Source organism: Cloeon dipterum, chromosome 1, assembly GCF_949628265.1.
Source record: "Cloeon dipterum chromosome 1, ieCloDipt1.1, whole genome shotgun sequence".
NCBI classification, from domain to species: domain Eukaryota; kingdom Metazoa; phylum Arthropoda; class Insecta; order Ephemeroptera; family Baetidae; genus Cloeon; species Cloeon dipterum.
This window is the reverse complement of record NC_088786.1, coordinates 1,205,728-1,230,126: the sequence shown is the minus strand read 5'-3', so window position 1 is coordinate 1,230,126 and position 24,399 is coordinate 1,205,728. Positions and strand designations below refer to the sequence as shown.

The 24,399-nt window shown below is 37.3% G+C and overlaps 4 protein-coding genes and 4 long non-coding RNA genes across 9 annotated transcripts in view; 7 read left to right on the top strand and 1 right to left on the bottom strand.

The window, feature by feature from the left end:
• LOC135934295 (oligosaccharyltransferase complex subunit ostc-B) overlaps positions 1 to 24,399 on the bottom strand; it is a 106,757-nt gene that overhangs the window by 35,748 nt on the left and 46,610 nt on the right. The window lies entirely within an intron of this gene.
• LOC135933971 (uncharacterized) lies at positions 3,965 to 5,033 on the top strand. Its single transcript, XR_010574043.1, has 3 exons — positions 3,965 to 4,059; positions 4,446 to 4,574; positions 4,927 to 5,033. It is a non-coding gene; the product is annotated as an uncharacterized LOC135933971 (long non-coding RNA).
• LOC135933969 (uncharacterized) lies at positions 6,240 to 19,008 on the top strand. 2 transcript variants are annotated; one of them, XR_010574041.1, is made up of 5 exons: positions 6,240 to 6,300; positions 6,844 to 7,032; positions 7,282 to 8,615; positions 8,982 to 9,140; positions 18,892 to 19,008. It is a non-coding gene; the product is annotated as an uncharacterized LOC135933969 (long non-coding RNA). The 2 variants fall into 2 exon arrangements; XR_010574040.1 differs by lacking the exon at positions 18,892 to 19,008 and adding an exon at positions 9,344 to 9,450.
• Positions 10,626 to 12,126, top strand: LOC135933970 (uncharacterized). The gene is made up of 3 exons (XR_010574042.1): positions 10,626 to 10,709; positions 11,065 to 11,217; positions 11,996 to 12,126. It is a non-coding gene; the product is annotated as an uncharacterized LOC135933970 (long non-coding RNA).
• Positions 13,248 to 14,322, top strand: LOC135948307 (uncharacterized). Its single transcript, XM_065497518.1, has 3 exons — positions 13,248 to 13,318; positions 13,703 to 13,867; positions 14,208 to 14,322. The coding sequence occupies exons 1-3, from the start codon at positions 13,291 to 13,293 to the stop codon at positions 14,237 to 14,239; spliced, it is 225 nt and encodes a 74-aa protein (XP_065353590.1). The 5' UTR covers positions 13,248 to 13,290; the 3' UTR covers positions 14,240 to 14,322.
• On the top strand, positions 16,079 to 17,149 carry LOC135947968 (uncharacterized). The gene is made up of 3 exons (XR_010575746.1): positions 16,079 to 16,120; positions 16,496 to 16,660; positions 17,033 to 17,149. It is a non-coding gene; the product is annotated as an uncharacterized LOC135947968 (long non-coding RNA).
• Positions 20,214 to 24,357, top strand: LOC135939282 (vasotab-TY3-like). Its single transcript, XM_065483583.1, has 7 exons — positions 20,214 to 20,365; positions 20,760 to 20,924; positions 21,188 to 21,618; positions 22,415 to 22,612; positions 22,682 to 23,575; positions 23,877 to 24,029; positions 24,093 to 24,357. Exons 1-3 carry the CDS (start codon positions 20,338 to 20,340, stop codon positions 21,217 to 21,219), a joined length of 225 nt encoding a protein of 74 aa, XP_065339655.1. The 5' UTR covers positions 20,214 to 20,337; the 3' UTR covers positions 21,220 to 21,618; positions 22,415 to 22,612; positions 22,682 to 23,575; positions 23,877 to 24,029; positions 24,093 to 24,357.
• LOC135934721 (vasotab-like) lies at positions 22,480 to 24,124 on the top strand. Its single transcript, XM_065476669.1, has 3 exons — positions 22,480 to 22,612; positions 23,877 to 24,029; positions 24,093 to 24,124. Exons 1-3 carry the CDS (start codon positions 22,480 to 22,482, stop codon positions 24,122 to 24,124), a joined length of 318 nt encoding a protein of 105 aa, XP_065332741.1.

Sequence of the window (24,399 nt, the reverse complement as noted above, 5' to 3'; positions counted from 1 at the left end):
GATTGATGAGGTAGAGTGGGGATTTTTAAGGTTGAAAAATGAATTTATTAAAGACAAGGAGTGGAGAAGGGATGAAAGGGGTGGTGTTAATCGCCCTGAAACCTTTTTGGCTCGACAGGGGACTTCAAGACGAGTTCAATGGAATGCAGTTTTTACATTTCTGACCAGTACAAGCCGAGATCTCACGTTCACTTGATATTTCGATTTCTAGGGTTTGACCTTTGACCTGAAATATCTCAAAAACGTAATATGACATAATTAATTGGCACGAAAATTTAATTATAATTATTGCAACATTTTAAATTATAAAAAATTTGATTTAAAACTTAAGAACACATCTAGAAAAATATTCTGCGCTTAATTTTTGTCTAAAAAATTATTAACCGAGATAGATCAATTTCTATTTGTTTTTCAAAATGCCTAAAATCCAAGATATTCACATAGTTTTTTGTTTAAAAACTCTACAGGGCATTTCAAGTTAAATTTTTGGTGGCTAGTCCGGAAAAACAAGTGTCAAAATGTTTGATGCGGAATTAAAATTTTAGAGAGCGACGAAGGGAGCTCAGTGGCTGGGCATATGTAAGAGATGACAAGGGTGTGTGTTGTACATACAAATTTTACGAGCAGACAACGCCCGGGAATGACAAGCGAAAGCAGGTTTGTGCGAATGGCCTCAAGTTGTAAAAGGGTTGCGTTGGCGGCTCTCTCTCTCTCTCTAGCCAGAGCGAGCTTATCTCATTATGAGCCGGCGTGAATACTTAATTACTCATTAAATGACACGGCTCGTTAATAATTCATAATTTTTACAAAAACTCTAGGGAGCTCGCCGCGCGCGCGCTAACTACATTATTTGCCGGGCGCGCGCGGTTGATACGCGGCCGCAGAGCAGAGCGAAAAGTTTTAATGGGAATCTGTTCATCTGGCTGAGTCGCAGAAAAACTTATCACAAATCATAATTAGGATTTATTTTTCCGGCCAAACTTTGCGCATAAATTATTCAGCCGAGATAAAGTCGGAGAGAAAAATTCTCCTTTTCCTTGGTCTTGCAGATTTTTAATTGCTTAATTATAATCGGTGCCGAGGCGCTTCCTCCCATTCTTTTTTATTGTTTGCGCGCGCAAGAAAGTGCTGTAGTTTCCAATTTTGCACAAGGCGAGAATGAGAGAGCGAGAGAAAGAAAGAAATAATGCAATTTCCTGCGCGCTGGCATCGTGCCGCTTGTTGAGATGATTTTTTCCTCCGCTCGCTCGCTCACTCACTTCGTCCGAAGTTGGAATTAAAATCTCTGGAGACCTGCACAGTGCGCTCGCTGCTGCAGAACTCAGTGTGCCGCCGCCGACTATTTCTTATTATTTTGCCGCCTCTAATATCCTGACGCAGTACGGCAATCACCACGACCGGAAAGAAGACCCGCGTGCTCCTCCAAATAATAAAACAAAACCCTGCTCCTGCAACTCCTATTTACTTCATCCGAATTTATTTTCATTAAATTTGTAAGCAATCAGCAGTGTTCGAAAAAGAATTATTTATTAATGTTTTTTTGATTTCGAATTTAAAGTCTCATGTTTTTTCTAGTAGCTAAAACCATTTTAAAAATATAACAAATATGAAAATTTAGGCTCATCTCTGAGGTGCCAGCATTTTAAACATTTTTTTTAAAGAAGAAAATTCGTAATTAGATTGAGTGTGAAAAACTGATTAATTATCCCTATTTTGAAAAGGTGTCCCATCACATTTATGAGCTTGCTTGAAAATTTCAGAGTGGTTTTCATTTTCGTTTTCGAGATATTCCACTTAAAAATTTGAAAAAGCACGAAATTTTCGACTCTTAATAATTTTGCAACTCCAAATCGCGGATTCTAACCGTCAGAATTGCAAAAACTACCCACTATTAGACTCCTCTCGACCTCCCCTGACCAGCTGAAGGGTTTAGGGGGTGCTTTCCCACCACCCCAAATTGCTATGTGTATTTCAACCCCTTGAAATTAGTAAAAACTGAAATAACATAAGGGTATTGAAATGGGTGGAGGCTAAGCACCCTCTAACCCCTTTAGCTGGTCAGGGGAGGTCGAGACGAGTGGGTAGTTTTTGCAATTCTGATTTTGAGTTTTCAATATTTGCAAATCTCCAGAAAATCGTAATTTTTCGATTATTGAAGCTCATTAATCTCGAAAACAAAAACCTTTGACCTTGAAATAGAACATAAAATTTAGTTTTGATTTAATAGGGCTCGTCGAGCCTTTTCATTCAGGATCGCTGGGCTATGGAACAGTTTGTCTCAGCCACTTCAAGACCGGCAATATTCACATTTCCCATCGGAGCTAAAAGATTTTTTTGTGGCGGGAGTTTTAACGTGTTTGCGAGTGTATTTTAGACTCGACGATTCTTTGATTGCCGACGTTTCAGCAGTGACCTGATCACTTTGTACATGTTGTGCATTTTTACTCTTTTTGTACATATGTAAATGACATTGGAGAGAAATAAACAATTAATTAATTAATCCAAAGCTGACGCACTCATTATTTTTTCACTACGTCACAATGTGTCCCAAAATTTTCCCGTAAAATCCATAAAAATAATTATTTTGTCTAACAAAAGGCACAATCTGCTAAAGATTGATTTCTTTTCAAGTTTGCTTTCGAAAATTTTGAGAAAACAATTATTTAAACTACACGTAATATGCAAATATATTTATGAAGTTTTGAGTAAAGTGGGTCGCATATTATGTGTGCGTGATGTGGCATTCTTTCGCATGCTTTCCCTTTTGAAATTGTGACGTGCGCGTAATCGAATTGTGCACGTGCAGGGTCGTGGCTCGGTGCTGGCGGGGTGGACGCGCGGGCGGGCGGGCGGGGGATGATTTTCGCCCGCTGGAGCAGCGCAGCGCGCCACCTACGCACGGGTGATCTAGTGGCCCTCTTCTCTCATAACTCGCCGGCTCCGAGTCTCGATCATTGCACGCCTGGGAATTAGATGACAAATGCAAGCCTTCAGCAAACTTCAAATTAGTTCCAGCCTTTCCTCTCTCGCAAATCAACTCTCCGCTGCGACAATTTATTACTATTTTATTCAACGGACACTTTCCCTTATTTTTCAGTGAGAAATTTCTCATTTTACTTGATGAGAAGGAAAAATTAACATTATGTGAGATGAAATTGACATGCAGACGGCGGCTTATTCTCGGTCTGCGTCTGGTAAAAAATGGATGTGTGCATTACGATTATTTCCGTTCTCTCAGCGCAGGCGATAAAAAGACAGTTAAAACGACGTTCGACATGTTTGTGGTAGGATATGAAACACGGCAAAGTGTGCATAAAACAATACAGCGAGAGGAAAATGCTATGATCGTGACACATAAAATGCAAATGTTTTACTTCTTTAAATAAGATGCCGCACCCTTCAAAGATGCACGAAGCATTTTTTTTGTTTCTGTTCTTCAATAAAATTCTGAATGAGAAGTTTTACCAGTTTTACGCTGAATTTGGTTGATTTATAAGGATGGCTCTGCATGTTTTTTACAGGCGACACTTTTCTCTCCGCTTCCGCTCACGTTTCCTATCACGGTTCTAACTCTTTTTTTTAAGATTATTTAATCACATTTTTTAAGAAATTTCTTACAGCTCGACTCGTATTCATCTCCCATGACGTATACTGAAGTAGATTCAGGGTGATAAACACTCAATTCCGTTACAAAATGAGCTGCTTATACAATTTTGAAGGGGTAACTAATTTAGCTATCTATCATTTGTATTTTTTCAAATTTTTATAAATTAAATAATCAGTTAAAATAACAATGTTTTGAATTTTTGTAGGAAAATAAATATTTATAAACGTTTTTAGGACTAAAATTTAAAAGTGGATTCCCCAGATGTACCGGCCGGAAAAATTTCCGGTTCACTCTACCGCAAAATAACATTGTTGTTTATTCCCACATTTAGTCCAATAACATGATAATAATTAAGCGGTGACAATGTCATTATAAAAGAGGACGCGCTTTCGCATTTGCCATCCGATTTACACAAACTGAAACCATGAGATTCGTTCTGGTCTGCTTTGTTGGTGAGTATTCTCCAATTTCTCAAGTGCGAAGACTCTAGAAAAGAGTTAAAATGTTCTGAAATAATCATTTTCGTCGAAGAATTTACTGTAAACTATACTCGTGAATAGTTAACAACAATTAAGTTGCAATTTGAATTTATTTATCTGGATATGGCAATATATGGGGCAAAATAGCTCTGCAGAACCATAATAAAGATCATTTTAAACAAAATTATATTAAATTTTTCACAATTTAAACTTATTATTATTTATTTAGGACACGAGTAACATTTCAGCTTAGTAACTAATAATACAAGCTTACCAACCCACGCTACTGCAATGAAGTTGTGTTTTTGAAAAACCGTGGCTGCATTGGCGATAACAAATGTTGTTGAATTAATTTCCAGCTTGCATGGTGCTGGTCGGAGCGACGGCCTGCATTACTGAGTACGCACCAGTTTGCGGCAAGAATAGCAAGGGCGAAATGCGCACCTTTTCCAACGAGTGCGCAATGGATACCGAAAACAGAAAATATGGTAAAGCATTGCAAAAAATTTGTGAAATTCCTTTTAAGCTTACCTTGAAATACTATATAAAAAATATGAAATACTAAAAATCCTAAATTTTTGTTTAAAATGTCGAGAAAATCGACTGTTCAAGCTTTCCTCCCTTCTGCAAGATTATGATTTATTTAATAATTTAGGAATTAATCCTCAAAATTCGCACATGGTAGGAATGATAGAAATCAAGCGAAAAATTCGAGCAATTTGGCAAAGTCTGAAATTTAACTGCTCCTCTCGATCCTAATTTCAAAAGTGCACATAGTGCAGATAAACTGTTGGCTTGTAACCAATTTTCAATTAATTCTCTAATCATAATAATTTTCAGATTTCGTCGAGCAGAAAAAGGGCAAATGCTGATGCAAGTTCTGGACGAGGATTACTAATTACATTTATTTTGGCGTGTGATTTATTCAATAAAGAGATACAATAATATTTTTGTGTTTTATTTACGCTACTCTTTTCTCTCCGCGACCGCGCAGGTTGCCTATCAAGCAGTTCACGGTTGTTGCTCGCAGCTCATCGTTTTGTTTTAAGATTATTAAATAGCAATTTTTAAGAAAATTGAATGCCTTACAAAAAAAGTGTAAAATAAAGTTATTTAGGGTGCAAAAAGAGGGTTGGTGGGGTAGCACCCTTAAATTGCTTTGGCTATCAAAGGCAGTTTGAGACGAGTCTTTAGATGTGCGGTTTTTGAAAATCTGATCATCAGAATCTGAGATTCGGAGTGTAAACCATTTTTGAAACTCTGAAACAGCACCACTTTGTGGGCAATTCCCGGATTGATTTGTATGATACAGTAGTACAGAAAATGAGACTTCTCGAAGCTCTTTATTCCGCGTATTTACAAACATAGTCAATTTAATAGTCAAAATAATAGTAAAATTAATGAAAAATACGTATTGTATACATTCCAATGGATTTGTGAATACAAGTGTGCATGTTTTGTTGCGTAGCTGCCCTGAAAACGAGAAATTCTTCAAAGCTTTAACAAAATTTAGAATACACGGAATTCAATAGCTTCTCGAAAGCGTCTCTCCACGAATCTCCACCGGAAGTCTGCTACACAGGTTATCAGTTTAAGCATATGTAGATCTGGGGATTAATAATAGCCGCCGTAAACACCTGAGAGGGAACAAAGTAGTCATCTCTGGAGCCATGAATTTCCCCAACGAGCCGGGAAAAAAAAGGGAAAGGCGACGCACAAATTTGCAACACTGTAGCAAAAAAATAGAAAAAATTGGCAACAAATTAAACTTCTGGCTGACTCAAGCGGCTCCGCGAAGATCGCCAATACCATACTCCTGCCATCGCTCGGCCAAAATCAACTCTTCCCTCACTCAGGGGCATATTATACTAGAGGCGAGAATAATTCTCATTTTATTTTTTCAAATTTTAATAACTTAAATAAACTGTTATTGTGAATTTTTGTAGAAAGAGAAAATTTGTAAACATTACGCAACACCAAGAAGCATTGAAGTTAAATTTAAAATTAGATTCTTCCTGATGTTCCGATCGGAAACAATTTCCGGTTCACTCTATCACAAAAAACAACCTTGTTGATTATTTTCACATGTTGTCCAATAACATGATAATTATTATGCGGTGACAAAGTCAGAGTATAAAAGAGGACGCGCTTTCGCATTTGCCATCCGATTTCCACAAACTGAAACCATGAAATACGTGCTGGTCGGCCTTATTGGTGAGTATTTTCAAATTTCTCAGCTGCGGAGACTCGAGAAAGGGTTAAAATATTCTAAAATCATAATTTTCATTCGCGACTTTATTGTAAACTAAACATCGTAATACGTTTTTCAATATTTAGGACCACCATCAACACAAATCTCTCTTTTTTTCACTTTAATTTCAAACTTTAAGCTAAAAATATATATTCTCATGCGGCCTACGGTTAGTCCAGGGGATTTTGGTTCAAATACTAAAATGTTAATCGGTGCGGGCACTCCGGCGACACGGCTAAGCTGTATTGCTCCTGCTCCGACCAACTAACTCGAGTGGCCAAAAAGCGAACATCAGAATGATCAGGTCGTCGGCAGGCGCGCTTTATTGATACTCATCTTCCTACTCCTCATTTACATAAATATACACTTTAAAGACATGTTACATCTTGCTTGGTGTTGGTCTTCTCAGAATTACAATAAATTTTTCACAATTTAAAGTTACAAGATAATTAATAATGCAGGCTGAAAAATCGTGGTGGTATTGACGATAGCAAATTGATTTTCAGCTTGCATGTTGCTTGTCGGAGCGACGGCCAAAGGCGGCGGCAAAGGCGGTAAAGGCGGCAGCAGTTCCGGACGCTGCGTCTCCTGCAAAGAAATATACAGACCAGTTTGCGGCAAGAACAGCAAGGGCCTAACGCGCACCTTTACCAACCAATGCTATTTGAAACGCGAAAACTGCCTTTTCAAAAATGGTATAGCTGAGAAATCCCTATTTTGCTCTACTTAAAATACTATATGAAAATATTTAAAAATTATAATTATCCTAAATTTTAGTTTAAAATTTTGTGAAAATCGACGGCTCAACTGTAAAATGACGATTTATTTAATAATTTAGAGAATTATTCCTCAAAAATCCGCACACTGTTGGATAGATCGATATCAAGCGACAAAATTTGTCTGAAATTTCACTCTTCCCTTGTATAATCATATTAATTTTTCAGATTTCGTCGAGCAGAAAAAGGGTAAATGTTAACAACACATCTTGAAGTTCCGGACGAGGATTACTAATTGCAATTATTTTGGCGTGTGATTTATTCAATCAATATTGTATGCATCAATATTTTTGTGTTTTATTTAGGCCACACTTTTCTCTCCGCGACCGCGCAGGTTGCCTATCAAGCAGTTCACGGTTGTTGCTCGCCGCTCATCGTTTTGTTTTAAGATGATTAAATAGCAATTTTTAAGGAAATTGTATGCCTTACAAAAAAAGTGTAAAATAAAGTTATTTAGGGTGCAAAAAGAGGGTTGGTGGGGTAGCACCCTTAAATTGCTTTGGCTATCAAAGGCAGTTTGAGACGAGTCTTTAGATGTGCGGTTTTTGAAAATCTGATCATCAGAATCTGAGATTCGGAGTGTAAACCATTTTTGAAACTCTGAAACAGCACCACTTTGTGGGCAATTCCCGGATTGATTTGTATTATAAAGCAGTACAGTAAATGAGACTTTTCAAAGTTTTATCCGCGTATTCAAAAACTTAGTCAATTCAACACAAAATAACAGTAATATTAAAGAAAGAAACATAATTGTATACATTCAAATGGATTTGCGAATATAAGTGTGCATGTTTTGTTGCATAGCTGCCCTGAAAACGAGAAATTCATCAAAACTATCCACGGATCTCCGCTGGAAGTCTTAAGAGATTAAACATGAAGATCTGGGGATTAATATTAGCCGCCGTAAACACCTGAGAGGTTCCTCTCTTGAGCGTGTACCATGGCCATGAATTTCCCCAACGAGCCGGAAAAAAATGGGAAAGGCGACGCACAAATTTGCAACACTGCAGCAAATAAATAGAAAAAAGTCTGGAACCGCGGCCTTGCTGACTAAGCGACGCGACTCCTTCCATCGCTCGAATCAACCGCTTCTGTGCCACAAACACCTCTTCCCTCTCTCTAAGACAGGAGCCCCCTCCCCCCCAAATTAAATTGGCACACTGGAGGTGAGAATAAGGCTCATTGTATGATTTTTAATAACTTAAATAAACAGTTAAGGTTACAATATTTTGAATTTTTGTAAAAATATAATTTCTCAAACAATGAGAACTAATAAATATTATAAGTAATATTTAAAAGTGGATTCCCCAGATGTACCGGCCGGAAAAATTTCCGGTTCACTCTACCGCAAAATAACATTGTTGTTTATTCCCACATTTAGTCCAATAACATGATAATAATTATGCGGTGACAATTTCGGTATAAAAGAGGACGCGCTTTCGCATTTGCCATCCGATTTGCACAAACTGAAACCATGAAATACGTGCTGGTCGGCCTTGTTGGTGAGTATTTTCCAATTTCTCAGCTGCGGATACTCGAGAAAGGGATAAAATATTCTCAAAATATAATTTTCATTGACGAATTTACTGTAAACTAAACGGCGAAATAGTTTTTCAAATATACTTAGGATCCCCATCAACACAAATCTCTCTTTTTTAAACCTGAATTCAAACCTAAAATTTGTTGTTCCTTGTGATAAAAATTTTCACGATGTAAAACTCCAAAATTATGTGTAAGATGAGAAACATTTCATTTTGATAATTAATAATGCAAGTTTACCAACCCACAATATACTAAGTGATTAAGTTGTGTTTTTGAAAAACCATGGTGGAATTGGCGATAACAAATATTGCCGAATTGGTTTTCAGCTTGCATGGTGCTGGTCGGAGCGACGGCCCAAGGCTTTACCGGAAACTGCCCCAAAGTCTGCAATGAAGTATACAGACCAGTTTGCGGCAAGAACAGCAAGGGCGTAACGCGCATCTTTTCCAACGAGTGCCAAATGAGGCTCGAAAACTGCAAATATGGTAAAGCTTTACAGAAAATTTGATAAATTCCTTTTTATCTATACTATGAATTCTCAATATCAAGCAAAAAATCGAGCAACTTGGCAAAGTCTGAAATTTAACTGTTCCTCTCGATCCTAATTTCAAAATTGCACATAGTGCAGATAAACTGTTGGCCTGCAAACCACGTTTCAATTTATTCTCTAATCATATAAATATTTCAGATTTCGTCGAGCAGAAAAAGGGCAAATGTTAATGCAAGTTCCGGACGAGGTTTACTAATTGCATTTATTTTGGCGTGTGATTTATTCAATAAAGAGATACATCAATATTTTTGTGTTTTATTTAGGCCACACTTTTGTCTCTGCGATTGCGCAGGTTGCCTATCTAGTAGTTATCGGTTGTAGCTCGCTCCTCATCGATTTGTTTTAAAGATTATTTAATCGCATTTTTTAAGTTTCAGTAATTTTTATTAAAATAAAATGTGTTTGATGCTCTTTTTTAATTTTAATTTTGATTACATTAATATTACACAGAAAATTGCATTCCGTAAAAAAATGTAAAATTTATTATTAAGTTATTGAGGGTGTAAAAAGGAGGATGAAGGGGTGGAACCCTTAGACCATTTTAGCAGTTTGAAACGAGTCTATAAATGTGTGGTTTTTGAAATCTGACCATCAGAATCAAAGATTTAGGAGTGTAAACCACTTTTTGCAACCCTGAAAAAGCACCAATTTTGTTGTTTTCATAACTAAAATTAGTGCAAAGCACCATTCCACATTTCCAGAGGAAATGTGTACCACTTTACGAGACGGGTTCAACCGAACTAACAAATTCGAATACTTCAATTTCAAATGCCCGTAAAACCCGTAAATTTGGGAATGATAAGGTTTCCTCAATTGCATTTCCGGTTGAATAGTAAAAAAGATAGTCACGATCCCCATATTCGTGCATCTTTCCTGGACGTATAGGCTCATTGTATTTTTTTTTAATTTTAATAACTTAAAAACCAGAAATTAACGACATCGCAGCAAAATTCATTCTCAAGAGCTGCAAATTTATAAAATGCTTTACGAGTTTTCCTGTGGCATGAGCCACGATATGAGCTATCTTCTATTACTTTAAACGAATTTCCTTACCTCAAGAAATTTTACGGTGAATTTCCGGTGAATTGTTTTCTTTTGTAAAATAGTTTCGACTTTTGTCTGTATTTTTTCTATGTGCATTGCAATTAGGGGGCGTATCGTTGGAATGTAACTTATCTAATTTATAGGACCTCGCCAGCTAATAATAATAAATAAACAGTTAATTACACAATATTTTGAAATTTTGTAGAAACACAAATTTTGTAAACATTTGAGGACTAAAAATATTGAAGTAAAATTTAAAAGTGGATTCTCCAGATGTTCCGACCGGAAAACATTTCCGGTTTACTCCACCGCAAAACAACCTTGTTGCTAATTCTTGTTAAATAACATGATAATAATTATGCGGTGACAATGTCAGTATAAAAGGGGCCGCGCGCTTTCGCATTTGCTATCCGATTTCCACAAACTGAAAACATGAGATTCGTTCTGGTCTGCTTTGTGGGTGAGTATTCTCCAATTTCACAACTGCGAAGACTCGAATAACTAAAAAGGTTTAAAACTTTCATTGATGAATTTACTGTAAACTACACATCGCAGCATGTTCTTCAAATATTTAGGATCCCCATCAACACAAATCTGTCTTTTTCACTTGAATTTCAAACCTAAACCTTCAATTTGTAGTTTCTCGTGATATAAATTAAATCAAAATTTTCACGATTAAAAATAACAAAATTATATTTAGGACACGAGAAACACTCGAGTTTGATAATTAATAATGCAAGCTTACCAAACTCACGCTACTGTAGTGTTTTTGAAAAACCGTGTTGGAATTGGTGATAGCAAAATTTGATTTTCAGCTTGCATGCTGCTGGTCGGAACGACGGCCAAAAGCATTTCCGGAGACTCCAGAAAAATCGGCAAAATCTGCCTAACTGTATACATACCAGTTTGCGGCAAGAACAGCAACGGCGAAATGCGCACCTTTTCCAACGAGTGCTTTATGACTGACGGTAACCGCAATGGCAAAAATGATATAGCTTTGCTGAAAATTTGAGAAATTCCTATTAAGCTCTATTTAAAATACTATAAAAATTATGATATAATGATAAATATCCTGAATTTTAGTTTCAAATGTTGTGAAAATCGACTGCTCAAACATTTCTCCCAAATGTAAAATGATGATTAATTTCATAATTTAGGAATTATTCCTCAAAATTCGTACATACTGTTGGATATATCGATAACAAGCAACAAAAATTCGAGCAATTTGTCAACCAGCCCGTTGGCTCGCATTGTTAACGCATTCTCAGGAGTGTCAAAGCAATGGGAGGTATTTGAGCAGTTCGGAGATCTAACACCGGCTACCCAATGTCAGAGATGGCAAAAAGTGGTTAGTTTAGTGACTCGAAATGCTCAAATTGCTCAACGGGCTGCTTTGCCCCTTTCCAGCATGCGTGATTTGGCTCCACGGGACGAATGTCTAGCGTTTCAATGCAGTTCTCGGTGCGGAGGCAAGTGGCCCTTGAGTGGGCTGGGTCCCTGAAATGTGCGGCCTGGTGCGCCCATGTTATCCGTTCGCGGTGTTATTGGGACTCGGAATTCAGCATTCGTGCTAGTGCAGTGCGCGCCCTTCCCGCTCCGAGAGGACAGGGATAAAAAGAGGAAAAAAAGTCTGAAATTTATCTGTTCCTCCCAATTCTAATTTCAAAATTGCAAATAGTCTAGAGATAAACACTGTTGGCCTGTAACCATGTTTGAATTAATTTTCTGATCATATTAATTTTTCAGGTTTCGTCAAGGTGAAGGATGGCCACTGTTAACAACACACATCTTGAAGTTCCGGACGAGGATTACTAATTGCATTTATTTTGGCGTGTGATTTATTCAATAAAGAGATCAATCAATTTATTTTAACACAAGTTGTGTACAATAGATTTTTTAATAATAATTTGGGTCAGCCATTTAGCTGGTATTTTCGCAGCTTTGGTCAGACTCATCTGATTTCTATCATAGCTTAGAAAATGATATAAGTCGATCCTCTTATCACAAAGTTTAAACACGGTCAGGAATGGCTTCACTATGGGATTATTTTATTTTACACTGAAGATAATGGAAGCCGTGACAAGCATGCCGTGTTAGCGTGTGCCTGTTTGTGTTGCAACTCTGGTCAACCATCGCAGGCTTGTCGGAAAACCCTGGCTCAATCAGGAAAATCTTGAAGCACTCTGGTTTTGAATAAATTTACTGTAATGTTTGGTTTGAGGAAGTGCAAATCTTGCAGCTAAATCGTCAAAAAAGAAGCTATAGTTTCATATACTTTCATAAGCCGAGCTCGACTTTACTGACTCTAATTTGGCAAAATCACTTAATGTCAATTAGTGCGACCAGATCACCTGAACACCATAGCTGGCGATAGGCGTGCGACTGCAAGATCAAAAAGCTTTAAGGCCGTGTTGACAGATGACTTTGAGAGGCCGTGGCGAAAACTGCGGTTTTAGCTTTTTTCAAAACGTATTTAGAAGATGAGCGGCCATTGGATTGAAGCGTGACTCCCAAAAATTTGAACTCAAATGACAAACTCAATTACCTCATTGTTGTACAATTTTTGGCATGTTACTGACCTGAGAGGCGCCATGACCATGCAGGCGCCCTTAACGACGAGTTTTTTTTTTACAGAATTGGTATTCCTTTTGAAAGCGTGAGACGAGCAATTGATACGGGCGCCTGGTCGTGGCGCCTCTAAAATCAGTAACAGGCCAAAAAGTGTACAACACTCATCAGGCTGTTGATTTAAAAAATATATGCTTCATTTGTTTTGGTTTATGCTATTATGCTCACGCATATTATTCAATCATGTCATATGGAATTGTCATTTTTAAACATTATGCGAGAACAAAATAATAAAGTGGATTTTCCAGATGTTCCGACCGGAATAAAAATTCCGGTTTACTCTACCACAAAATAACATTGATGCTTATTCCCACATTTAGTCAAATAACATGATAATAATTATGCGGTGACAATTTCGGTATAAAAGAGGACGCGCTTTCGCATTTGCCATCCGATTTACACAAACTGAAACCATGAAGTACGTGCTGGTCTGCTTTGTTGGTGAGTATTCTGCAATTTCTCAACTGGAATGACTTGTAAAAGGGTTAAAATATTCTAAAATCATAATTTTCAATGATGAATTTACTGTAAACTACACATTGCAACAAGTTCTTCAAATATTTAGGATCCCCATCAACACAAATCTGTCTTTTTTCACATGAATTTCAAACTTACACCTAAAATTTGTTTTTTCTTGTGATATATAAATAAAATAAAATTCTTCACGATTAAAAACTTCAAAATTATATTTGGGACACGAGAAACACTTGAGTTTGATAATTAATAATGCAATCTTATAGCAACCAACGCTACTACGATTAAGTTGTGTTTTTGAAAAACCGTAGTGGTATTGGAGATAACAAAAATTGCTCGATTGATTTTCAGTTTGCATGGTGCTCGTCGGAGCGACGGCCAAAAGCACGTCAGGAGACTGCCCCTTCATCTGCTTAGCTGTAGAAAAACTAGTTTGCGGCAAGAACAGCAAGGGCGAAATGCGCACCTTTTCCAACGAATGCTATATGAGGGGCGAAAACTGCGTTGAAAAAAATGGTACAGCTTTGCTCAAAATTCTTTTTTAGCTTTAAAACTTATAACATGATAAATATCCTAAATTTTCGTTTACAATGTTGAGAAAAGCGACTGTTCAAGCATTTTCTCTCTACTGTTAAAATGACGATTTATTTCATAATGTTGGGAAATATTCCTATAAATTCGTACACTGTTGCATAGATCGATATAAAGTAAAAAAATCGAGATATTATTTGTCAAAGTCTGAAATTTAACTGTTCCTCTCAATCCTAATTTCAAAATTGCACACAGTGGAGATAAACTGTTGGCCTGTAACCATATGCACGTTTCAATTAATTTTCTAATCATAATCATTTTTCAGACTTCGTCAAGGTTAAGGAGGGCGAATGTTAACAACGCATCTTGAGGTTCCGGACGAAGATTTCTAATTGCATTTATTTTGGCGAGTGATTTACTCAATAAAGAGATACATACAATTAATATTGTTAAGTTTGGGTCACACTTTTCTCTCCGCAGGTTGCCTATCAAGCAGTTCACGCTCACGGTTGTAGCTCGCTCCTTATCATTTGGTTTTAAGATTATTTAATCCCATTTTTTAAAGAAAATTACATTGGCTATCTAAGGCAGTTTGAGACTAGTCTAAAGATGCCTGTTTTTTTATTTTAACTCTGCGAGATAGAAGTAGAGATTTAGGAGTGTGCGAACATTTTTTTAAAACTCCGAAAAAGCACTAATTTATCTTGATAGCGGAAAATTTGGGAACAACTCCATTCTAGATTTCCACAGGAAAGTTGCCCCACTTGACAAGACGAGTTCAACCGAACTCAAAAATTCGAATATCAAATTTAATGCCCGTAACACCCGCAAATGTGGGTAAGATAGAGTGTTCTAAATTGCATTTTTTGGTTAAATAGTAAAAAAAGATAATGGCAAAAAGTGGTTAGTTTAGTGACTCCTCGAATTGCTCAAATTGCTCAACGGGCTGGGAGGCGCACCGGCGCCGACTCGCTACTTGCTGGTTTGCACCTTTCCAGCATGCGTGATTTGGCTTCACGGGACGAATGTCTAGCGTTTCAATGCAGTCCTCGGTGCGGAGGCAAGTGGCCCTTGAGTGGGCTGGGTCCCTGTGCGGCCCGGTGCGCCCATGTTATCCGTTCGCGGTGTTATTGGGACCCGGGTTTCAGCATTCGTGCTAGTGCAGTGCGCGCCCTTCCCGGTCCTCCGGTCCTCGGACAGGGATAAAAAGAGCAAAAAAAAGATAGTCGAGATTCCAATATTCGTGCATCTTTCCAGCTCCTCATTCTATTTTTTCAGATTCAGATTCAGATAATTTTTTATTTTGTTTGAATATTTACATTGGTGACTTATTAAAATACGTCAAAACTAATCCTATCTACATCTATACTAATAATAAATAACATGCTATCTCACATTGTTCTAACGCAAAATCACAGAAATAAAAATCGAAAGGTCTTAAAATTGGTGTTGCATCACTATTTTTAGAAATAGTTGGTCGTAATTGTATCATTTTAATTTCCACCGGCAAGGATTTAAATAATCTTGAAATAACAGTTGGGCTTTGAATCGACGTGTTTAGACTTTTTGGTGGAGAGGGGTCATTTTTTGGTGCAGTGGGGTCATTTTTTTGTGGAGGGAAGTCATTTTTTGGTGCAGAGGGGTCATTTTTTTGGTGCAACGGGAGAGGCCATTTTTTGGGTAAAACGGGAGGGGTCATTTTTTGGACCATTTTTTGCAGGCCATCAGTTTATCTCCACTATGCTTGAATGCTATAATTTTTTTTAATTAATTTACACAATTACGTGTTGCCAACTTGCCAATCAAATAAACAATTCATTGTCACAACCTGACAGACGCAGAGATTCAGGAGTATAAATATTTTATTTAAAAACTCCGAAAAGCACTAATCGTCTTGGTAGCGGAAAAATCGCGCATTTATCTCATCAACCAAACGCGATTTCCATGTATTATTATTTTGCATTTTTGTAGAATTACAATTTTTTAAACATTATGCGAGAGCTAAACATTAAAGTAAAATTTAAAAGTTGATTCTTCAGATGTTCCGATCGGGAACAATTTCCGGTTCATTCTATACCACAAAAAAACAACCTTGTTGATTTTATTCCCATTTTTGAAATAACATGATAATTATTATGCGGTGACAAATGTCAGAGTATAAAAGAGGACGCGCTCTAGCATTTGCTATCCGATTTCCACAAACTGAAAACATGAGATTCGTTCTGGTCTCCTTTGTTGGTGAGTATTTTCCAATTTCTCAACTGCAGTGACACTAGAAAGGGTTCAAATATTCTAAAGTCATAATTTTCATTGACGAATTTACTGTAAACCAAACATCGCAGTAGGTTTTTCAAATGTATAGGCTCCCCATCAGCACAAATCTGATTAATTGAATTTCCAAACTTTAACCTAAAAATATATTTTCTCGTGGTATAATTTATAAACATTTTTCACAACATAAAATTACTAAATTATATTTAGGACACGAGAAACACTTGAGCTTGATAATTAATAATACAAGCATACCAACCAACGCTACTGCAATTAAGTTGTGTTTTTGAAAAACCGTGGTGGTATTGGCGCGATAACAAATATTGTCGAATTGATTTTCAGCTTGCATGGTGCTCGCCGGAGCGACGGCCAAAGGCAATTCCGGAGGCTGCTACAGCTTCTGCCGTAATGTATACATACCAGTTTGTGGCAAGAACAGCAAGGGCGAAAGGCGCACCTTTTTCAACGATTGCTATATGACTCGCGCAAACTGCAATGAAAAAAATGGTATAGCTTTGCTGGAAATTGAGAAATTTCTTTTTAGCCTTTTTAGCCTACACTTGAAGTACTATATACCAATTATGAAAATGCTAAAATATCCCAAATTCTCGTTTAAAATTATGACAAAATCGACTATACAAGCGTTGTCTCCCAACTGTGAAATGATGGTTTATTTCATAATTTCGGGAATTATGCCCCGAAATTTGCACACTGTTTGAAAGATCGAAATCAAACGACAAAATCGAGCAATTTGGTAAAAGTTTGAAATTTAACTGTTCCTCTCTTGATCCTAATTTCCAAATTGCACATAGTAGAGATAAACGTTTGGCCTGTTACCACGTTTCAATAATTTATTTTCTAACCATATTAATTTTTCAGATTTCATCTTGCAGAAAGCTGACAGATGTTAACAACACATCTTGAAGTTTCGGACGAGGATTCCTAATTGCATTTATTTTGGCGTGTGATTTATTCAATAAAGAGATGCAAATTATATTTTTATGTTTTATTTAGGCCACACTTTTGTCTCCACGACCGCGCAGGTTGCCTATCACGCAGTTGTAGATCGCAACCTCATCGTTTAAATTTTTTTATTTTTAAATTAATCGCATTTTCCTACGAAAATTGCATACTGCGCATCTCGTACAAGAAAATAAGTGTGAAATTAATTATAAAGTTATTTATGGTGTAAAAAGTGGGTTGAATCGAGCATTTATCTGGTCAACCAAACGCAATATCCATATTGCAAGAAATGGGCAACAATCGATTCGACAGTGGAAATTTGAATATTTGAAGATCGATGCACAGTTTGGCCGCTGCTAGTAGCAATTAGTAGTTTTTAAAAAAAAAAACTAGGGCAAAACAAAACTCCAGATTTGGACAGGAAAGTTGTCCCATTTGACGAGACGAGTTCGACCGAACTCCACAATTCAAATACTTGAAATTAAAATGACCGTAAAACCCGCCAATTTGGGAATGTTAAATTTTTCCGAATTGCATTTTCGGTTAACTCGTGAAACAGAATGTCAATATCCCTATAATCATATTTCCTTCCTGGACATATGAGCTCATTGTATTTTCTCAAAATTTAAATACCTAAATAAACAGATAACAATATTTTGAATTTTTGTAGATATATAAATTTTTTAAACATTGTGCAAGAACAAAATAATAAAGTAAAATTTAAAAGTGAATTCTCCGCAGATATTCGATCGGAAACAATTTCCGGTTCGCGCTACCACAAAAAAACAACCTTGTTGATTATTTTCACATTTCAAATAACAAGATAATTATTATGCGGTGACAATGTCAGAGTATAAAAGGGGACGCGTGCTGTCACATTTGCACAAACTGAAATCATGAGATTCGTTCTGGTCTGCTTAGTTGGTGAGTATTCTCCAATTTCTCATCCACGAAGACTCGAAAAAGGGTTAAAATATTCTAAAATTATAATTTTCATTGATGAATTTACTGTAAACTAAACGTCGCAGTAAGTTTTTCAAATATTTAGGATCCCCATCAACACAGTTTTGTCCTTTTCACTTGAATTTCAAACTACAACCTAATTTTTTTTCGTGATATAAATTATAATTTACAAAAAATTTTAGGACAAGAGAAAAAATTGAGCTTGATAATCTAAATATGCAAGCTTACCAACCCACGCTACTGCAATGAAGTTGTGTTTTTGAAAAACCGTGGTGGCATCGGCGATAACAAATATTTTCGAATTGATTTTCAGCTTGCATGGTGCTCGTCGGAGCGACGGCCGAAGGCGTTTCAAAACGCTGCTACATCAGATGCAATAATAACTACAACCCAGTTTGCGGCAAGAACAGCAAGGGAGAAATTCGCACCTTTACAAACCAATGCCATCTGGATCTCGGAAACTGCAATGGCCAAAATGGTAGAGTTTTGCTGAAAATTCTTTTTTAGCTTTAAAACTTATAAAATGATAAATATCCTAAATTTTCGTTTACAATGTTGAGAAAATCGACTGTTCAAGCATTGTCTCCCTTCTGTAAAATAACGATTTAATTCAATATTTCGGGAATTATTCCTCAAAATTCGTGCACTGTTGGATAGATCGAAATCAAGTGAAAAAATCGAGCAATTTGTCACAGTTTGAAGTTTGACTGTTCCTCTCTCGATCCTAATTTCCAAATTACACATAGTAGAGATAAACTTTTGGCCTCTGTTACCACGTTTCAATTTATTTTCTAACCATATTAATTTTTCAGATTTCGTCAAGCTGAAAAATAGTAAATGTTAACAACACATATTGAAGTTCCGGACGAGGATTACTAATTGCATTTATTTTGGCGTGTGATTTATTCAATAAAGAGATGCAAATTATATTTTTATGTTTTATTTAGGCCACACTTTTATCTCTGCGATTGCGCAGGTTGCCTATCTAGTAGTTATCGGTTGTAGCTCGCTCCTCATCGATTTATTTTAAAATTATTTTACCGCTTTTTTACGACAGTTGCATGCCGCGCGACTCGTACAAGAAAAAAGTGTAAACATCCTTTTTGAAAATCTGACAAAAGCTGAGATTTAGGAGTTGACTATTTTTTTTTTAAATTTTCGAAAAAGCACTTATAAACCAACCGCGAATTTCCTTGTTGCAAGAAAAGGGCAGCAAACAATTCGACATTGGAAATTCGAATAAGAGCGATGCTTAATTTTGGCTCTACCAGGACGAATAGGTAGTTTTTACTTTTCTAATAGAAAAGTAGGGCAAAACACCATTCCAGAATTTGACCGGAAAGTTGTCCCACATGACGAAACAAGTCCAACTGAAATCGAAAATGCCCATAAACCCGCAAATATGGAAAAGTCAGGGGTTTCTCCATTCAATTTTCGGTTTAAGATTTATTTTGCAGAATTTCGTTCCATTGTGATGCTGTGGTTGTTTTGTTTTGGCGGTAAAGTACTGCTGTTTGTTTGAACCTATGCTCATAGCACATCCCGTGGGCCGCGAAACCTTTCTTGATACAATTTCCGTGCGGAGTAGAAACATCATGTCACTTTAAATTTAAAGATTAACCTGCGTGTTTCTTTATCTTTTCTTCTAGAAAATACAGCTTTTTACGCCTTTATTCTGAATATTTAAAGCACTGCCGCTATATTCGTTTAAAAACCTTTCAAACATGCGTGATGTTGTGAGCAAATAGAGTGCTAAAGTGAATAGAGTAAAATTTAAAAGTGGATTCTCCAGATGTTTGAATTCAAAATTTTCTCCAGCAGAAAGCAAATTCCAAAGTTCCATTAAATTCTTTTATTATATTTTTCAAGTAAATAAGGAACTATTGTCTGCGCACTAAAAGGCATTGAAAAGGTTATCCTTGTGCGATTGAGGAAGCAATTCTGTTCAATTAAACAGAGTCAACAAAGATGTTTTCCTATTGCGCAGTTAAATTTTCGACGTTTTCATGATGAGCACGTTTGGTTATCTATCACTCTCGTTTGGTTGAAGGTATACGCGCGCACCTTTCCTGCTATCGCGCATCGGTGGGGACCCTGACAATGAGTCACGAACGACCCACACGTAACACACAGGTTGACAGCGATCACACTGCTTTTTATTGGCCAGCTTCTCGGTCACGTGGTACGCGGCGACAATTTCGGTATAAAAGAGGACGCACACTGTCACATCTACAATCCGATTTCCACAAACTGAAACCATGAAATTCGTGCTGGTCTGCTTTGTTGGTGAGTATTCTCCAATTTCCCAACTGCGCGGTGACTCGAAAAAGGGTTTCAATTGTCCAAAATCTTAATTTTCATTGATGAATGTATTGTAAACTAAACGTCGAAATAAGCTTTTCAAATATTTAGGATCCCCATCAACACTTTTCACTATAATTTCAAACTGAAATTGTTAATTTGAATTGACAAAATTTTATTTAGGACGAGACACGCTTCAACCTGTGTATGAGTATCAACTCAGATAACACACACACACACAATGTCCCCCATTTCGAGCTTGATAATTATAAATGCAAGCTTACCAACCCACTTGCGACACTGCAATCAAGTCGCATTTTTGAAAACCGTGGCTGCATTTTGGCGATAGCAAATATAATATTGTCGGATTGATTTTCAGCGTGCATGGTGCTGGTCGGAGCGACGGCCGAAGGCGCTGGCGGAGACTGCCCCACCATCTGCCCTCTGCACTACGCACCAGTTTGCGGCAAGAACAGCAACGGCGAATCGCGCACCTTTTCCAACGAGTGCGGCATGAGGGCCCAAAACTGCAATGGCAAAAATGGTAAAGCTGCACAGAAATCTATTTAAAATTTAAGAAAAAGTAAAAAAAAATTCAGCTCCCTACTGTAAAACGACGATTTCTTTTCTCAAAATTTAGGAATTTTTCCTCAAAATTCGCCCACCATTGGGAGAGGGATTGAAATCATTTATTTTTTCTAGAAATTTCCTCCTATCGGTCCTGTTTACATTATTAGTGATAAAATGTTAGCCTGTGGAATCACGTGTTAATTTATTTTTCATTATCTAATCATATTAATTTTTCAGATTTCGTCGAAGAGAAAAAGGGCGCCTGTTAACAACACATCTTGACATTCCGGACGATGCTCCTAATTGCATTTATTTTGACGTGTGATTTATTCAATAAAGAGAGATTTAAATAATTACCAGAATTAAAAAATTTGGTTTATTTTCACGGAGAAACCCTGAATGAATTTGAGACCTAGTTGTATTGCGATATATTTTGGCAAATGTGCGGCAGCGGCGTAGAGCCCCTCTGCCTGCTGATCTCGTGTACGCTTAAGTGTTGGTCAATAAAAGCCAATCTAGGCGAAACCGACGGATGCGCTCCGACTCAGATCACCATTGGTGGAGCCTCTGATTGGCACTAAAAGAAAAAGATGCTCCCCTCACATTGTTTATTTCTCGGACAGAACTCCACTACTCAAGCATGAGTCCGTACATATTTTTCGTTCTTGGTGAGTAATACGCTTCAATTTTGCATCTATCGCTCTTCTTGTTGCTTTCTTTAATTTTAATTCAGCAGTTGAAAATTAGATAAGTATTCAGGTTGATTTTGATTTTATTTAAAATTGCTCTCAGAGATTTCTGGAAATTGCTGGGGCTTTAAATTCTAATTTGAAACTGGGACGTGACCTCATTCATAAATTGTGTCGTCTGCTGTAGGCTACTGTGTGCATCACATTGAAAAAATGCAACACGTTGATAAAAAAAATGTGACTCACTTGCTAAAACGTAGAGAGCTCTTATATAGTCTTTATAATTTCTCCACGCATGCAAATTAAATTTGGGTAAATAGCTAAGTAATTTATATTGAAAATTATTTTTAAAAAATATGTTGCTCACTCGAAATTAAAGTAGAGCTTTACAGGCTTACAATAAAAAACATCGTAGTTTATTCTTTTTGAAATTTAGCAATGATGAAATCAGGACCGACATTTCTCGAGTAAATAAAAATTTCGTCAGTAATAATTTTCTAGCTTTCTGTAAAGCTGTATTTGAAATATTGAAGCGTTGATATCGGCAGACGTGTTTCACTTCCGCTTGGAAACTAAAAAGCGAAATAGAGAGGCCTCAATTGTGTGTCGCAATATGTGTATCGCGGTGTATGGTGCTGAAAAGCAAAGCACGGAATCCCACGCGGCGTACCCTTCGGCCCCAGCGCCTCGCGCGGAGACGCATTCGCTCCACGTGACCTCTGGCCCGACCCTGACCACGTGATCTCAATTAAAATAGAGTACGTGTTGCCAGCAGGCCTGCTGTTGCTGGTGGCCTGCGCAGGACGGGCAAAGGACCGCTACAATATCAGGGACACGAGCATGGCCGATTGTCCGTCGGTCGGCTCCTGCAACCCGAGCCACAAGCCTCTCTGCGCCAGGAATTCGCACGGCAGCGTCCGCTCCTTTTCCAACCCCTGTGTCATGAAGGTGGTCAACTGCAAGGATAAGACAGGTTATTACGTCATGCTTCTTATCGCTGTTTCTTTCTTTGCTAATTCTTATTTTTTTTTCACTTCAACAGATTATGCGCGAATACGGAAAGGATTTTGTTGAACACTCTGGCCGCCGCACAAGTGACGAAGAATCTGTCTTAATAACGTAGAATTTATTAAGTTATTGCCATTTTGTACTGTTTTTAGGTTTTAAAACCTTTTCTTTATAGCTGTAATTTTTGAGGGGTTCCGCATTAGTTTGGAAAAATAAATTGTAAGTGGCCAAAAATGCTTTAAATGCTGCGTGTACGTCTAAATCAGCAGTTTTTTTTAGAAGGAAATAAATCTAGTGAAAAATAATCCAGAATTTTACAAGAGAAAAATGAATACTATCACTTTAAAGACTATTTTTCACTAGACTTCAATTTTATTTTAACTCACACATGACTGATTTTTAGCAACACAAGAAACGATCAGGCTGCGTGAATACGTGGATGTATATATTGTACCATTTTTGCATCGCATATATTAAAGCAGAAGGAACAAAAAGAAAACGTTCGTTTGGATTTTTACTCGACGGTTTTCCTCGTTGCTAGACGAAAGAGTTGATCCTGCAGTACAGACGGATTTTGTTGGCACTATACAGAGTAAACAGAACGCACATGACGACGAGAATCTTAAGCGGCTTTATAGCCAAACAAACACTCACAAGGTCAAATGAAAAATCGTAAAAGTGGCACGTTGAATTATTTACAACGACTAATTTGCGTTCAGAAGTTTTTAGTCAATTACGTGACCGAGGTAATGTTTACCCAAAATGACACATCAACAACTCAATTAGATTCAGATAAGGCCGAGGTTGATAAAGTGTGCGTCGCGCGCAGTTAATAAGTGGGAAAATCTCGATCCGTCTCATAAGCTCTGGTGCTCGTCGACAGTGTGCTGATTATACAAAATGAAACTGTTGGCATTTTTCGTGGTCTGTAAGTATACACCGCAACAAATTCTAATATAATGTTGATAGTTGATTCTTGTTGATATTTTCCTCTTTCTTTATTTAATTGCTTTTTCTAGAATTTAAATTCCAAATTTATTTAAAGCATTTCGGGGAACTAAAATACTGGCGGCTTAATGTCAATGGGCTGGTAGGAGGGCCACTTGCTGGTTTTCGCACCTTTCCAGCGACCTTTAGAGACATTTTCCGGCGTTTTGGGTGCAGGATTGGGCCCAAGCTCCTCTGCCCCATATTTTTCAAATGTACAAAATTAATTCTGTGTTTAATAGTGGCCCTAATGATTGCGGCGGTGTTTGGCGGCGAGTGCTCCACGGCGTGCACTTCTGAATACAGGCCGGTCTGTGGCAGAGATGATGCTGGAGAGGTGAAAACCTTCGCCACCAAATGCAATTTGGACGCAACCAACTGCCAGCAGAAAACGAGTAAGTGCTAAACGTCTGCGTCAATAATGCCTTTTTTACTCAAATTTCTCTTGTTTCGTGCAGCTTACGAGTACGTTCGCGACGGAGTCTGCTAATTGACTTGTCAAACCCACGCACAAAAAAAACGAACGAGGAAAAAAAGAAAAAGATGCCTGACGTCAACAACGGCCGTGTATTGATTTAATCGGCGCTTGGAGACAAGAGAATTTGCATGCCAAACAACACCAGAGATCAAAAAGTGACCTTTATTTATTAGTGAACGTCAGATCTCCTACTCCTACACTGTCACGGTTTCAAATCATGACAATAAAATTTGTTTTCGAGTGTATTTTATTTTCTTTATCTTCAAGTCACATCCTCAGACTAAATA

Coding starts and splice junctions, on each gene's coding strand:
- LOC135934721 (XM_065476669.1), top strand. CDS start 22,480: ATGGCCGATTGTCCGTCGGTCGGCTCCTGCAACCCGAGCCACAAGCCT. Junction 22,613..23,876: donor CAACTGCAAGGATAAGACAG/GTTATTACGTCA, acceptor TGTGTTTAATAG/TGGCCCTAATGATTGCGGCG. Junction 24,030..24,092: donor CAACTGCCAGCAGAAAACGA/GTAAGTGCTAAA, acceptor TGTTTCGTGCAG/CTTACGAGTACGTTCGCGAC.
- LOC135939282 (XM_065483583.1), top strand. CDS start 20,338: ATGAAATTCGTGCTGGTCTGCTTTGTTG. Junction 20,366..20,759: donor CGTGCTGGTCTGCTTTGTTG/GTGAGTATTCTC, acceptor ATTGATTTTCAG/CGTGCATGGTGCTGGTCGGA. Junction 20,925..21,187: donor AAACTGCAATGGCAAAAATG/GTAAAGCTGCAC, acceptor TTAATTTTTCAG/ATTTCGTCGAAGAGAAAAAG.
- LOC135948307 (XM_065497518.1), top strand. CDS start 13,291: ATGAAGTACGTGCTGGTCTGCTTTGTTG. Junction 13,319..13,702: donor CGTGCTGGTCTGCTTTGTTG/GTGAGTATTCTG, acceptor ATTGATTTTCAG/TTTGCATGGTGCTCGTCGGA. Junction 13,868..14,207: donor AAACTGCGTTGAAAAAAATG/GTACAGCTTTGC, acceptor ATCATTTTTCAG/ACTTCGTCAAGGTTAAGGAG.